Source organism: Colobus angolensis, unplaced genomic scaffold (genome assembly GCF_000951035.1).
Source record: "Colobus angolensis palliatus isolate OR3802 unplaced genomic scaffold, Cang.pa_1.0 Scaffold306, whole genome shotgun sequence".
Lineage (NCBI taxonomy): Eukaryota > Metazoa > Chordata > Mammalia > Primates > Cercopithecidae > Colobus > Colobus angolensis.
The window spans coordinates 253772-267884 of record NW_012116333.1 but is presented as its reverse complement, the minus strand read 5'-3'; the positions used below and the strand labels follow the sequence as shown (position 1 = coordinate 267884).

The window sequence follows — 14113 nt, the reverse complement described above, 5'->3', positions numbered from 1 at the left end:
GGAAACGGGGACTTTTCCCGCGGAGGCGCTCAGGGCACCTTGTGTTGGGGAGGGAGGCAGGTGGAGACCCTCGGGCTGGTCGGGCACATTGGTGCCTTGCCTTCTAGGCCGACGGCTGGACAGATGGACTTTGAGAGCTGAAGTGACCATCAGACTCTACCCAGAAGGAATGGCTGCTAATCCAATCTTGAGACCACCCAGGCTAGTGAACATGATACTGGGAACAGGAGGCCTGGGATTTGGAGCCACTGCCTGCAGCATTTCTCTGTTATTCCAGGCCTCCCTTGCATCTTTCTGGAAAACGAGGGGCAGGCCTATCTCTCAGTTCTGACGTTTTAGGATTCTGCTGCTGACACTGGAGTTCTTGCCTGTCTAGAGTCCCTGTCCCCTCTGGTCAGCGTATTCCATTCTCCTGGCCGTGGGCACGGGCTCACAGAATCAGTGAGGCCCGAGGATGGCCTAAGACATCTGCTGGGAGTGTTAGGAAACAGGGTCTTTCTTGCTGGGAGTGGGTGGTGTTTGCTAAGCTGGTGGAAGGTAAATCTGAAGCTGCTGGCGATCATTCTTTACCTCCAGGTAAGGAAACCCCCCTAAGGAAAAATCCACCAGAGGCAGAGGATTGAGACATGGAGAGAGAGAGAGATAGTACAGGGGATGATCTGAGCCCTGGTCTGGTCCCAAATGAGTTAGCATTGCTTTTTACTGTTGCCTGAGCCAATAGAGTTCTTGGATTAAACCAGATGGAGTTGATTTTTGTAATCTGAAACCAAAGAATCCAAATACAAAGACTAAGAACTCAAACAAACTTGAGCTGTAACACTGAATCAATACCAACAACAGGGATACGATTTCCCTATTCATGTTCCAGAAAATAACTGCACATTTTACAAAACAATGTAGGCGTTTTTAGTAGGCCACAAGCTTGCTGTAGATCACTAAGGTGCTGCCAGATGGGCAGCATGAATGACTGTGGGGATTAAGAATCATGCTGGTGTGTAGGAAATGGGACGTTGTGTGTGTTAAGAGTCTAGTCAGTGTCCCAGCTACTCGGGAGGCTGAGGTAGGAGAATGGCCTAAACCCGGGAGGCGAAGCTTGCAGTAAGCTGAGATCTGGCCACTGCACTCCAGCCTGGGCGATAGAGGGAGACTCCATCTCAAACAAAACAAAAACAAAACAAAACAAACAAACAAAAAAAAAGCGTCTAGTCAGTGAGGGGTAGGTCAGCTCAAAGGAAAGGCAACCCATAACCCATGTGCCCTGGAGGTGGCCAGGACTCCCTGTGGGAGGCTGTTGCCCTGCCCAAGTGCTGAGGACGGCCACTCCTTGGCCGCTGGGTGCACAGATGGCTGCTCAGAGTCTTCCAATTCTAGGATTCTATATGGCTTGATCTCTATGATCTCTGACTTGAAGTTTGAAACCTATAGCCACCGAATCAATGTTACTAAGTCTAGCAATTCAGTCCACTCGGGAACACAGATGCTGTCTCAGTGTATGGCGGATTATAACTGTCAGCTGTTCACATGACCAGGAAGTGTTCTGGGCCTGGTTGGGTGCAGGAGGGGGAGGTTAGGAAGCACTGCCTGCACTGGGGCAGGAGACTTGTCCAGGGACTTCAGCTGGGTGGGTGACCCTCTAGATTCAGATGGGCCAGGTGCTGGGGCTGTAGGTTTATCTCTAAAGGGCACCAACCATCCCTCTCCAACTAGGACCCCAGGGTAAGCTGAGCTTAAAAGACTGGAAGCAGCAGAGGCCACCTAGACACCTGGGGACAGGCAGCAGGGCCTGGGTGGCAGAAGGCCCCATCACACTGGTTCCATGGGGAAGAGGCAGGCTGATGGGCTAGCACCTGTTGCTGAGCCCCACCAGATTCAGATGGAGCTGGTTTGAACTTCTGTCTCAAGACTAGGTCAGCCTTGCAGCTGTAGGCAGCTGAGTCTGCAGGTGAGGGTGGGGAGGAGGGTGCGACAGGAGCACAGGCAGCAGCATTTCTAACGAGAAAGTCAAACTTTCTGTTGGGTTTCTCCTCGTGCCCCTTTTTTATTCTCACACAAGATCTACTTCTTTCTCCAGTGTTCTCCCCTTTGCAAGGTGGGTGATAACGGATGACTATGTATATAAAGCACCTGTCACAATGCCTGTCCCACCACAGGCCCCTAATCAAGGATAGCTCCTGTAATTATTGATACTGATAGTGAAAATATTGACATTATGTTCCCAGACTCGAGCATCATGGAGAAACATTCCACGCAATTCCTCCTCTGATGTTGTACAAGACAGTCTGCATAATGCCCAGGACCCTGGCTGACACTGCTGCCAGGAAAAGGAAGCAGCTGCTCCAAGCCAGATGGGCCTGCAGTTAGTGTCTTGGGGGTCTATGAGCATTGGCCAGGAGGAAGTGGCTTCCACCTGACAGACTGTGACCTTGGCCACTTCCCCAGCCCATCAACCCCTACCTGGACCTCCTGCTCCAAGCTGAGCTGTCGCTCCAGGCTGCACTCCACCATCTCCGTGGTCACCGGGAGCTTCTCCGGCAGCTCTGTGCAGCGCCGAATCAACACAGGGTTGCAGCCATTCAGGAACTGGTAGCCAAACATCAGGTCTTCCTGCCAATGATTCATGACCCGCTCTACCAGGAGAGAAGCGAGGCCCACCCTGAGCTCTGAGCAGAGGGCAGCCAGGGTCGTGGCCCTCCTGACCTCACCTGACCTCTGCAGAGCAGAGTCCCTGCTTGGTCTCCTCCCCCAAGTGCTCCCTGGATGGGCACAACTCCAACTGCTGCCCCCTGCCCATCACTGGGTCAGGCTGTGGCACCATCTCATCATCCCTGAGCTGGCCCTTAGTGGCTCGGAAGCCTCCCGGGGCACCCATCTCTCATGAACTCAGGTCCTTCAGCCCAGTATGGATAGTCCAGGATAAAAGGAGGAGGGGCGTGGAGGAGAGTCCCTAGGGGCAGTTTTCCAAGTTTGGTTCCCCATGTCCTGATTTCAGCACCTCTTCTTGTCCAGCCATTCTTGCCTCCTTAACGTCCTTCCCATGCCATGACTGGCCACTATAAAGCTAGTGCTCTCACCAAACATATCCTAATCCAAAGGAACCCAAAGTTGCTTTCGTGTAAATGCCTAAAACACAAGCCAAGTTCTGCCTTTGCTCTGGTCAGAAGCACAAATGATTGATTTGTGCCAAGAAAAAGTTCTGATACTTTTCAGATTTTGATGGTGAAATGAGGTCGAGGGTGCTGGAGCTTGAATATCTGAGGAGGAGAAACCACTGGGCACAAGTGTGACCACAGTGTGGAGTGTAGGGGATGCCGGCCAGGGTGGCATGGTGGCAGCGAGGCCCACATGCTGCAGCAGGCAAGAAAGCCCTTGTCAATTTCGTGGTAAGTCTCAGACAAAAGAGCAGCATCCCCTGTCCCCAGCACCACTAGAGCCCCCAGAGGCACACTCACCAGAAATAGTGTTGCTGATCTTGACGAAGATTTTCTCAAAGTCGGCAAAGTCATTCCAGGAAGACTGGAACATGTGCATGAAGCGGTTGATGAACAGGTTCTCCATCCTGCAGACCAGGAGAGAGGTCACCTTGTACACACCAGCCATGCCTCCCTCTGCAGAGCCCCTTCACAGTGAGCTCTCAGAGGTCCTCACAACACACCCCCCCAAGGCCCCAGGCAGCTCTGCAGAGAAAGGTGATTGGCTTTTCAGAACCAGGATAGAAACTGGCATCTATACGGGATGCTGTTCCTACTGCACCTCACCTGTCGAAGAGACAGGCCAGTACCCTCCAGAATAGCCTACAGTGCCTTGAATTCCATTCACACATGTGTTCATTCATTCATTCATTCACTCATCAGGCACTTGCTGTCCCCCACTCAGTGGGCCAGTCCCTGAGAAAGCTTCCAGGAACAGAGATCCAGCTGCGCTACTGTGTTGCCTGGATTTTGGGAACACGAACAGTTCAATTGACTTGAAAACTCATTTATTTTCTGCTAAATGGCTCCATGCTTGGTGCTGAGGACAGAAGTTTCCAAATGCTCACTGCACAAGACGAGAAAATAGAAACCCAAGGCCACAGCTTGCTAAATTCAGAATGCAGGTTGCAGGTATCAAGGAGTGAGATGTGTGTGTGAGCAACCCCCAGGGCTTCCTGGAGGAGGCAAGGTGTGGGATGGGTCCAGGAAAGCTGGAAAAGAGGGGAGAGGCTTCCCAGGCTTCCTCCATTGCCCTGCAGGGTGCAGCACAGGAGCGTGGGAATGCTGCCCAGTGTTCACCATGACACAGGCTGCCTCAGTTTCTCTCTCTGGCACACCAAAGACGGAGATTAACAAGTTAGCCTGTTTCCTCCCCACTGTCAGTGCTCAATCACTGCCCACTCTTCAGCCTTGACTCCGGCTGCCCCTCAGAGCTCAGGCCTTTGCCTTGGGCCTTTGCACATCTGTTTCCTTCAGGCTGGAATGCTCGGTGCCCCTTTCTTTTCTGCTGTGGACTAAATTGTGCCCCCTAAATTCGCATGTTGAAGCCCTGACCCCCAGTGTGATGGCATTAGGAGGTGGGGCCTTTGGGAGCTAATTAGGGTTAGATGAGGTCACGAGGGTAGGGCACCCCTGATGGGATTGGCATCCTCCTAAGAAAAGGAAGGCACCAGAGGGCTTATTCATGCCCTGTCCCCATCTCTCCTCTGCCACGTGACCATACTATGGGAACACAGAGAGACATCTGCAAGCTGGGAAGAGGGCCCTCGCCAGCAGGTGGATTGGCTGGCACCCTGATCTTGGACTTCTAGCCTCCAGAGCTGTGAGAGACAAATGTCTGCAGTTTAAGCCATCTGGTCTGTGGTACTTTGATGTGGCTGTCCCAATAGGCTATGCCATTCTCCTACTGCGCATATGGGGTGAGTGTGTCTGGAGGGCTCACTGGAGTGATGCTGTTTCTGTTCATTTCCTCTGTGGCTCTTACTGCAGCTTAGGTGCAAACTCATGTGTGTGAATCGGTGCCCACTGCCCTATGCATGCTGAGGGCACGGTCATGCCTGCACTTTACTCAGCCTTGAGCCCAGGCTTCCTAGTGTCCAGAGGGGCTCATGCAGCATCGCCTCGTGGACTAAAAGGTGACCTCACCTGGTGAAGGGGATTGTGCCCGGGGCATTCCTCCAGTGGCTCCTCTTCCTGCCCACCCCCGAGGAGGCAGCCCTACATGGCCAGGATCCCCCACTTCTCAGGTGGAGTGTGGCTGGGTCTGAGCTGTAGACACACACACCTTGTCACGGGGAAATCTGGGGAGTCAGGGACCTCCCCACATCCTCCTGATCCAGCAGAATCAGAGAACGGAGGCTGGGGAGAGCCTGGCTGACGGGACACAGGGCTTGGTGACATCCCAGCTCTGTCGTACCAGGGGAATTACCCTGTGACCATGCATGAAGGCAGCAAACTGGAGCAACCACAGAGGGGATCTCTTAGGATAAGCAGGAGACACTGGGGGTCTCTCCTGCTTGCCCTGCCAGGCCTAGGGGCGCATCCAGGCAGAACAGCAATCCCTTTCCATTCTTCCTTAGCTTAGCAAATGCTTCTCTCCTTTGTCCTGGCTACCCTGGGTCTCCAAGGAGGCCATGATGCTCAGGAGAGGGTACTGGGACCACAAGGCTGGAAGCCTTTGTGAGTACTGTTTTTTTCTCCTCATGTGTCAGGACAAAAAAGCAGCCTGCAGGTGGCCAAGAGGGTGTACTGCTGGAAGTTGCCATGGCACAGTCTGGGCAGTGTGGCCGGCTTTGTGATGGGCTGCATACAGTAGGTGCTCAGTGCTACAGCAACCTGGAGCTGTCGAATAATGCCAGCATCATCTTCCAGTCCTTCTGGTACCTTCTTCACTTGGATCCAGCCCCTCATGGGGAAGAAGGGGCTTTTACCCAGATTCTTGCTGCAGCCTTCCAGGGAGGCTGCTGTGGCCTCACCAAGGCTACGACCAGCAGCCAGGCACCGGAATACCCAGAGAAGCTTCTTTCAGCCTTGCTGCCTCCTTCCTCCCCCAGCACCTCTTGTCAGCTGAGTGTCCTGGGCTAGGAACGCTTGTCAAACTAGAGGAGTAAACCTCACTGTAGCATCTGGTGTCAGTCTGGGTGGGGAAAAGAACTTATTTCTGGGAGATGAGAGTCCTTCCCAAGCCCCGAGAGCCCTGTAGGGCCTGAGGATGGCCCAGCACCAGATGGTGCTCCAGAAAGAGGTCCTGTGTTGGGGCGCCTGAGGTCCCAGGTGGTCGCTCACCCCTGTTCTTTGGAGGAACCAGGAGTGAGTCACCATCTCCCCAGCTGGGTCTGTTTGACCTCAAAACAGGAGGTTTGCTCTGAAAACAGGGTGGGTGTGGCAGTTCTCAGAGGAAGCCACAGATCCAGGAGGAGGTGGAGTTAGGAGGAACATATTTGCGTGTCATCTAGAGGCAAAATATTTCTATATCCTTACAGATAACTGGAATATTCAGGGCTTCAAAGATCCGCTTTTGTAAAAAGAAGGAACCTGCAGGCCAGAGAGGGCACCAGGTAAGGTCACACAGGCAGGTAACAGCCACCTTGATCACCTGGTCTCGGGGTGGTGACCGAGCTTTCTCTTGAACCTTCAGCTTTCTCCTGTGTCAAACTGTGGTCCAAACTGGGCACCAGCTGTTGGCCGTGTGCCAGGTGAGCCCCAGCCCTCGCCCCTACTTCTCCCAGGACCGGCCTCATTTCTGTACTGTTCCTCCTCACTCGAAGGAAACTCTCTTTCTCAATTTCCTTTAACAAGGCCATGGAGGTTCACCTGACCTCTGTCTCCCTGCTTTTTCCTTCTGCTAATAGCTTTTCCATTTTTCATGCCACAGTTGTGCTGTGCAGGGCGGGGGCAAAGCCTGCTGAGGAGGGCTGGCCCCCTTCCAGGCACAGCAGGTGGCTAGGAGGAACTGTGTGCCAGAGTTACTCAGAAGCAGCCAGGAAACCAAGCTGTCCCCAGCCAGAGGTTTAACAGGGAAGGCCTCCTCGGTGATTTCAGCCACGAGTTTCAGTTTCCTGCCAGTGGGCACTGAGTTTAACCCACACTAGGGGGTGAGTGTAGCCATCAGATTTTAACAAGGGCCCCAGGGGATTCTGACGCAAGCTATACTTTGACAACCACTGCTGAAGAGGTTGCAATATTTTCCAAATTAATTTGACTACAGAACAGATCGTTTTTGTTGAGGGAAATACGACTTCATGTTTTGTATTAACTCTTGGTCTTATTTTATGACGCCTTTTTAACAACAATATGATGCTACCTTAGCAAATAACATTGAAATTTTCTAGCCTTGTCTAAATTTTAGATGGGATTTCCCCCCTACATTTTCCAAACAAATTTATTTTACAATGGGACCCATCTCTGATTTCATAACAAAATTTAATGAAAGTCAGTACGTTTTATAGGCATCACTTAATAGGAGAGGATTATTTTGAAAATTTCCAAGGATTTCAGAGGTTTTAGGGTAGCATTTGGGAAGTTAAGTGGGAGAATTCTACTTGTGTCACAGGAAAAGCGGTTCCTATGAGTGCTTTGGTGACGGGGCCAAATGGTTTCTGAGCTGGGATGACGATAAGAGGGGGTGGGGTCTTCTTCCCATATACAAACCCACGCTTTGCTTTCCAATGCCAGGCCAGCAGGCTCCCTCCTCTTCCCGCCTCTCTTTCCTTCACCATCACTTCTCCTGACACCCAGCCCGGGCCCTCACCCTTCCTGGTGCTCATGAGTCCCTCCCTTCCTCCACACGCACTCTGCCCTTCCACTGAGCTCAGGGTCCTTATCTCCTGGCCTGGCCCCTCTGCAGCCTTCCTTGCCTGGGGGACTATAGCTCCTTCCCTGCACCCCTGGTGCCTTTTGTTTTTGTCTTTTGAGACAGGGTCTCACTCTGTTGTCCAGGCGGGAGTTCAGTGGTGCAGATCACTGCAGCTTCCACCTCCCCGGCTCAAACGATCCTCCCGCTCAGGCCTTCTAGAACACTGGGATTACAGGCGTGAGCCTCCGCACCCACTCCCTACCCCTCATCCCCCTTCAGGACGCTGCCATCCATGTAGCTGGGTCGCCTGGAGCACAGGGCATGTGGCCGGCCTGTGGGGCTGAGGCAGGGCCGGTGGGAGGGGCTGCCCTCAGAGCGCACCCCCCAGGCCTCTGCCTGCCCCCAAGCCCCCTCTTCCCCGTCCTTTACCAGGAGTCCCTCGTCACCTTCTCCACTCAGCGCCGCTGCACAGCTCCCTCAACCCAACGCCTGGACTCAACTTCGCCCCAGCCTCCTTCGTGCCCAGCGTCCCTTGTAAATGACCCACCGGGCCGGGCGCCCTGCGTTCTCTCTCCCCAGTGGCCTGCTCTCCGTCCGCCGGCGCTCGCCCGGCCTCCCTGCCTCTGTGCCTTCACCTGACCGCAAAGGCGGCCAGGGCAATTTCCGCGCGGCTTGACTGTCACGGCTCCCTGTTTATCCCTGGACGTGGGAAACTCGGGCTCACAGCGCCTCTACTTACACTGCGGCACAGACTGGAGCTTCCTATGCCGCCTTCACCGGAAGACACCCCTGGGGTCCTGGGGTGAGGGCGGGGTCCTGGGGTGAGGGCGGCTCCATCCGCGACCCTTTTCGGAGCTGCTCCCGCCCATTCTCATAGAGGGAAATAACAGGGCGTGGGAGCCCCCCACCCCTCGCCCCCACCTCTTCCAGGACCGGCTGCATATCTGCACTGTCCTGCCCCACTAGGAAGGAAACTCTCTTTCTCAATTTCCTTTAACGGGGACATCGTCTTTTCAGCCCTGCCATCCCCTGCAGTTGTCTTCCAGGCTGCAAACAGGGTGTGGGGTGAACACATCAACTGCTCCTCCCTCCACACCACCAGGAAATTTCGCAAACCACTTGGCTCTCGGCGGCCTGGCCTCGCCACACCTGTGCCCACAGTCTCTCTCCGCTGCCATCCCCTGTGCCATTCTCCAGGTCCCACGTACCTCTCTGCCTGGGCCCAGTAAGACCTGGACAGATGGCCCACGGCTGCAAAGCCTTCCTGGGCCCCATCAGAGAGAATGCCCAGGTGGAGCGAGGGTCCCCTGCCCACCCCGCAAGCGCAGGGGCCCTTCCAAGAATGCAGCCCTAGGCCGGTGTGTGATGGTGGAGATGGGGTCCCAGAGGGCCTGAACCAAGAATGGATAAGACTAAGGCTGTCTTTAGGGAGAAATTTCTCTGAGGGTCTGATGTATGCGGTCCCATTTTAATCTCATAACAACCCTGAGAAGGAGCTGGGGCCGGGTCTCATTGTTCATTTGAGGACACTGATGCTCCGGGAACTTAGATGACTTCCCTAGGATCCCCCCCACCCTCACCGGCCCAGAGCCCTCTCCCAGGCACCCCTCATCCCCACAATGGCTCCTCTAAGCTGCTTCCTTGTGGTCCAGCCCCCTTGGCTCAGCTCCTCAAATGCAGGGACACCTCTTCTCTCCCCAGCAGACCTCAAGGGTCTCCATCCACTGTGCCGGCACAGAGGCGGTGCTCAGAGGCGGGGCTAAGCTTACCGTACAGCCTGCTGCACCAAGAGGGGCAGAAGGGCCCCTTTCAGGATTCCTTTGCTCTTCTCCTGTCAATAGGCCATCACTCAAGGGGCTAAGTGACAGGACGATGTGGAGAAACGTGGGCTGCAGCACTTCTGGGGCCGAGGGCAGGGTGGGCGGCACTGGGGGGCACAGGGGAGGGGACCTCACTGAGGCCAGGGGGTTCTAGAAGCTTCTGCAAGAAGGGGCTCCTCATCCATGTCTTAGCCAAGAAGTGGGGCAGGCGGGTGTGGCACAGGAAACAGCCAGGTCAGAGACAAGAGATGCTCTGCAAAGCCCTGCTGGATCCCCACGGTGGAGCGTCCTATGCATGTAGGACCCAAAAGACGGCAGGGGCGGGCGCATCCCTACGGATGTGTCTCCATTTCTGGGCAGAGACATCTGGGCTCTCACCTGCAGCTGAGCCAACCAAGAAATTATATTTACTTTTTAGGGCGAGCCTCCAACAAATTATACATGCACTTGAGAATGAGCCCTCCCCATGTCTTGAGAGATGGAGTCCAGGGAGGCAGCTGGAAAGATCCTCCTGCCCTCACTCAGGAGAGATAGTGGAGCTGGGAGAAGAGGAAGCACTCCCTGGGACCCAGCAGATGGACTTGACTTAGCAAATAGATGCAACCTTATGTGGGGGGTGGGGAGGCCCAGGGAGGCATACAGGCCAGTGGTCTTAATCCTGGCTATATACTGGAATCCCCCAGTAGCCCTAAAATATAACAGTGCTGGACTGCGCCTTGTTCCACGGTTTGTGCAGAGTGGGCAGTATGGAGTCTGTAACACTAAACACACAGGATTGGGAACCATATATCTAGGCTGTTGTTAGCCATGATGGGGATACATGAAAAGGAGGTGCACAGATACCTTCTATACCATAGGATAGGCACTCATTAAATGCTGTTAAAATGGAGCGTGACCCAGTTGGCACTCAGGGGCACTCAGGGGCCAGCTGGGTCACACTTTCATTTTAATAGGATTTAATGAGCACCTATTCTGTGACAGCTGCTAAGATACAGAGGCTCCTGAGATACAGAGATGACAATGACTTTCAGAAACACTGAACAGACATAAGAAAGGCAGTCTGGCCTTCACTCCACCATTCATTCATCCATCCATCCATCCATCCATCCATCTCTCTGTCTACACTTCCATCCATCCACCATCCATTCGCCATCCATCCATCCATCCATCCATCCACCCACCCACCCACCATCCATCTATGAATCCATCCATCCATATATCAATTTCTCATCTATCCCTCCATCCATCCACCATCTACCTCTTCTTCCCTCCTTCCTCCTTACCTTCATCCATCCATTCATCATCCATCTCTCAATCCATCCATCTGCTTGTCCATCTGTTTGTCCATCCATCCTGTATTCCTCTATTCCCTCCTCCACCATTACTAAGCCCAGGTGGCACTACTCTCCACCTTACTACCTCACCATCCTTATCATCCTCTCCAAACTATCTCTTTCATAGGGGCCTTCAGTCCTGCTTGTCCCATCCTGGTCTGGGACCTACCCCACTAAAGCTACATGGCTTTGATCAGCAATCCCAATCCCAGAGTAGGGGAAGGGAAGTGAGCCCTTAACTGCCATGATGTTTCCAGGGAGATGTTGGGTGCTGCTGCATTACCAATCCAGATGTTTGGTTTTGATTTTTCTCTCTAGGAGAGCCCGACTGTGGTAGGAGAAAAATGCCCCAGCTTTGGACACAAACAGACCTGGATTCAAATCCTGGTTTTGCCAATTTCTGCCTAAATGACTTTAGGCAAACTCCTTGACCTTGACCCTTGGAGACTCAGTTTCCTCACCTAGAAATGGTCAATAATATTATTTACCTCCCAGGATGGCCATGAAGCTTAAAATAGATGATTGTACCCCCCAAAACAGCTACAAAGTGTTTAGAATAAATAATATTATTTTAAGCTTTGAAGACTGGCTGAGTTCTCAGCCCCGTCTACTTGCTGGGTGGGCAGACCCAAGGCCAGGGTCCCACCCTCGTAGACTGTCATCTGTACGTGTGGGGTTGGCCTGGCACTGGGAGATGCTAATGCTCCTCAGAGGATTCTAGGTATAAGAGGAAATGAAAATCTTTGGGCCCCAATTCACTCTGCCAAAAGGGAAAAATTAAGCTGAAAACTGAGTCATGCAAGGAACTAAGATAGCTACAGATAAAAGGTAAAAACCCCCACAGGTAGCTCTCAGTGTTCACCTTATCAAGTGCTGATGTACTGAGTGCAAGAGGAATACATAACTGACTATTCCCCTACCTGCTCCTTTTCTTTTGCAACATGTGGATTCAGTAATGTGACCATGCCCTCCCTTTCTTCCCTCCAGCCTGCTTTTCTCCTTTAAATATTGATGCCCTTAAAGGCATCTTTGGAAAAAGGCAGAGACCACCAATTGTTCCTGTGGATTTGTGTTCCTTTTTTCCATGTATGTCTTTAACCTTAGCAAAATAAACCTCTAAATTGATTGAAACCTGTCTCAGATACTTTTTGGATTACATAAGGGTCAGTCCAGTTTCAGAACCATGGATTTAGGGTTTGCCAAACTGACATGATTTTTACAATTCCCTACAGGGTCAATGTGCAGATTTAAAGACCCCCTCCACTACCCCTGGGGTAGGGTCAGGAGATCCATATGTTTAACAAGCAGCCTGGAGTCTCCTGATAGCCTGGGCAAGCTTTACAAAGCCTGCAGACATTCAGATGAAACAAAAGTGCACAGAATCCATATCTCTGCCATTTATTAGCTGGGGGCCTTGGACAAGGAAGGTACTTGACCTCCGTATTCCTCAGTTCCTCAACTGTAAAATGGAGACAATGACTGTGATTCCCTCGTGGGGTTGTGACGGAGGAACAGGGGATGTATGTCATGGAATCAGCACTGGCATTTTGGCCATTCTTACCATAGCACCTGCCATCTTGGTGACAGCCTGGAAACAAAGCCTTCACATCTTTGAAGTGGCCATAGAGGGGATGAGATGTGGACGGGGAGGAGGCATTCCAACTAAAGGCCCCTGCTTTGGGCCAAAAACACATGTATGTCTGGTGTCTGGAGTCCTCTAGGTTGTGACTTTTTAAAATACTGGTTGTCCTGCAATTGTGCCTTGAGAATCCACTCTATGGCCAACATATCATCAAAGCGTTTGGCTCAGCTAGGCTGTTCCCCCAACCCAAGGGCCCCATGAGGAAAGGAGTGAGGGTCCCACCCCCAGCACCAGCCGCTGGAGGGGCTGCCCAGAGTCCCTCAGTTCTCATAAACTTACGCTTTGGAGTAATTCAGAACAAAGTCCACTCCTTTTTCACTATCAAACTGAATATCACGGGGTAAATCCTTGTGGCATTTGGCATCGATGCTCAAGGGAAAGCCAGGGTTCCACTCCATCCATCTGAGCATGAGAAAGGAGAAGAAATTGGGTTAAATGCCGGCCTTTGGTCTGCCCCTTCAGCTGAGGGCTGCCCACACTGTCAGACGGTGTTACACAGGGAGATTGACGTACCCACAATTAAAGTCAACACATCACAGGCTGACCCTGTGTCCAGTAAGCTTCTGGGACCTCTTCCAAAGTCCAGTGGCACCAACTTTGCTGTGCCCTGAGCATCAGAGTGGGAACCCTGAGACTGAGCTTACAGTGGTACAGGTGCGCACCACTGCATAAAAAGTTCTGAAGGTAGTCTAGGGAGACCTCACTTACTAGAGGTGACACTCAACAGCAGAGGCCTGCCTTGCCAGTCACTGGAGGTAGAAGGCGTTAAGGCTGCAGAGCCACGCCCAACCTGGACATCCACCATTCTGCCAGCTTGGTCAGTGTGTGCCCTGGACTGCATGCATGTCCTGCATGTGGCATTTGGGGAAATGGGACAGCTCCTATGCCTTCACAATAGGACGACAAGGCAGCAGGTGGCCTGGGACAGGGACCCAGACACAGATGGCTAAAAGGCTTCCCTCTCTCACCTGTTGGCTAATAGCAGGTTTAGAGATTATTACAATCAAAACAGCTTCCCCAAAGACAAGCCATGCACTGCATCCAATAAACATGCTCAGATTCTGGCATCCTTGAAACTTATCCTGTGGCATTGGGCATTTGCGTTTTCAAAATGTTCATTTTGCTTTTCTTTTTGTTTACTTATTGACTAAACTTAAGCTGTGAAAATGTCAGAGGTGTTTGAACCAGAGCAACTCCATCTTGAGTAGGGGCTGGGTAAAATAAGGCTGAGACCTACTGGGCAGTATTATTAGGAGGTTAGGCATTCTAAGTCACAGGATGAGATAGGACGTTGATGCAAGATACAGGGCACAAAGATCTCGCTGATAAAACGGGTTGTGATAAAGAAGCCAGCCAAAACCCAATGAAACTAAGATGGTGATGAAAGTGACCTCTGGTCATCCTCACTACTCATTATATGCTAATTATAATGCATTAGCATGCTAAAAGACACTCCCACCAGTGCCATGACAGTTTGCAAATGCCATGGCAATGTCAGGAATTTACCCTATATGGTCTAAAAAAGGGAGGAACCCTCAGTTCCTGGAATTGCC

The 14113-nt window shown here is 52.4% G+C and overlaps 1 protein-coding gene and 1 pseudogene across 2 annotated transcripts in view; one reads left to right on the top strand and one right to left on the bottom strand.

Annotated features, from left to right (window-relative positions):
• The window catches only part of LOC105517731, a 731019-nt pseudogene that overhangs the window by 498251 nt on the left and 218655 nt on the right, over nucleotides 1-14113 (top strand). The gene's annotated exons all lie outside the window — the stretch shown is intronic.
• The window catches only part of ALOX5 (arachidonate 5-lipoxygenase), a 59796-nt gene that overhangs the window by 18690 nt on the left and 26993 nt on the right, over nucleotides 1-14113 (bottom strand). Inside the window, exons 4-6 of the mRNA XM_011950388.1 lie at nucleotides 12840-12962; nucleotides 3450-3556; nucleotides 2455-2627 (exon numbers count right to left, since the gene is read on the bottom strand). Coding sequence (XP_011805778.1) covers nucleotides 2455-2627; nucleotides 3450-3556; nucleotides 12840-12962 — 403 coding nt within the window. The remainder of the gene's footprint in view (nucleotides 1-2454; nucleotides 2628-3449; nucleotides 3557-12839; nucleotides 12963-14113) is intronic.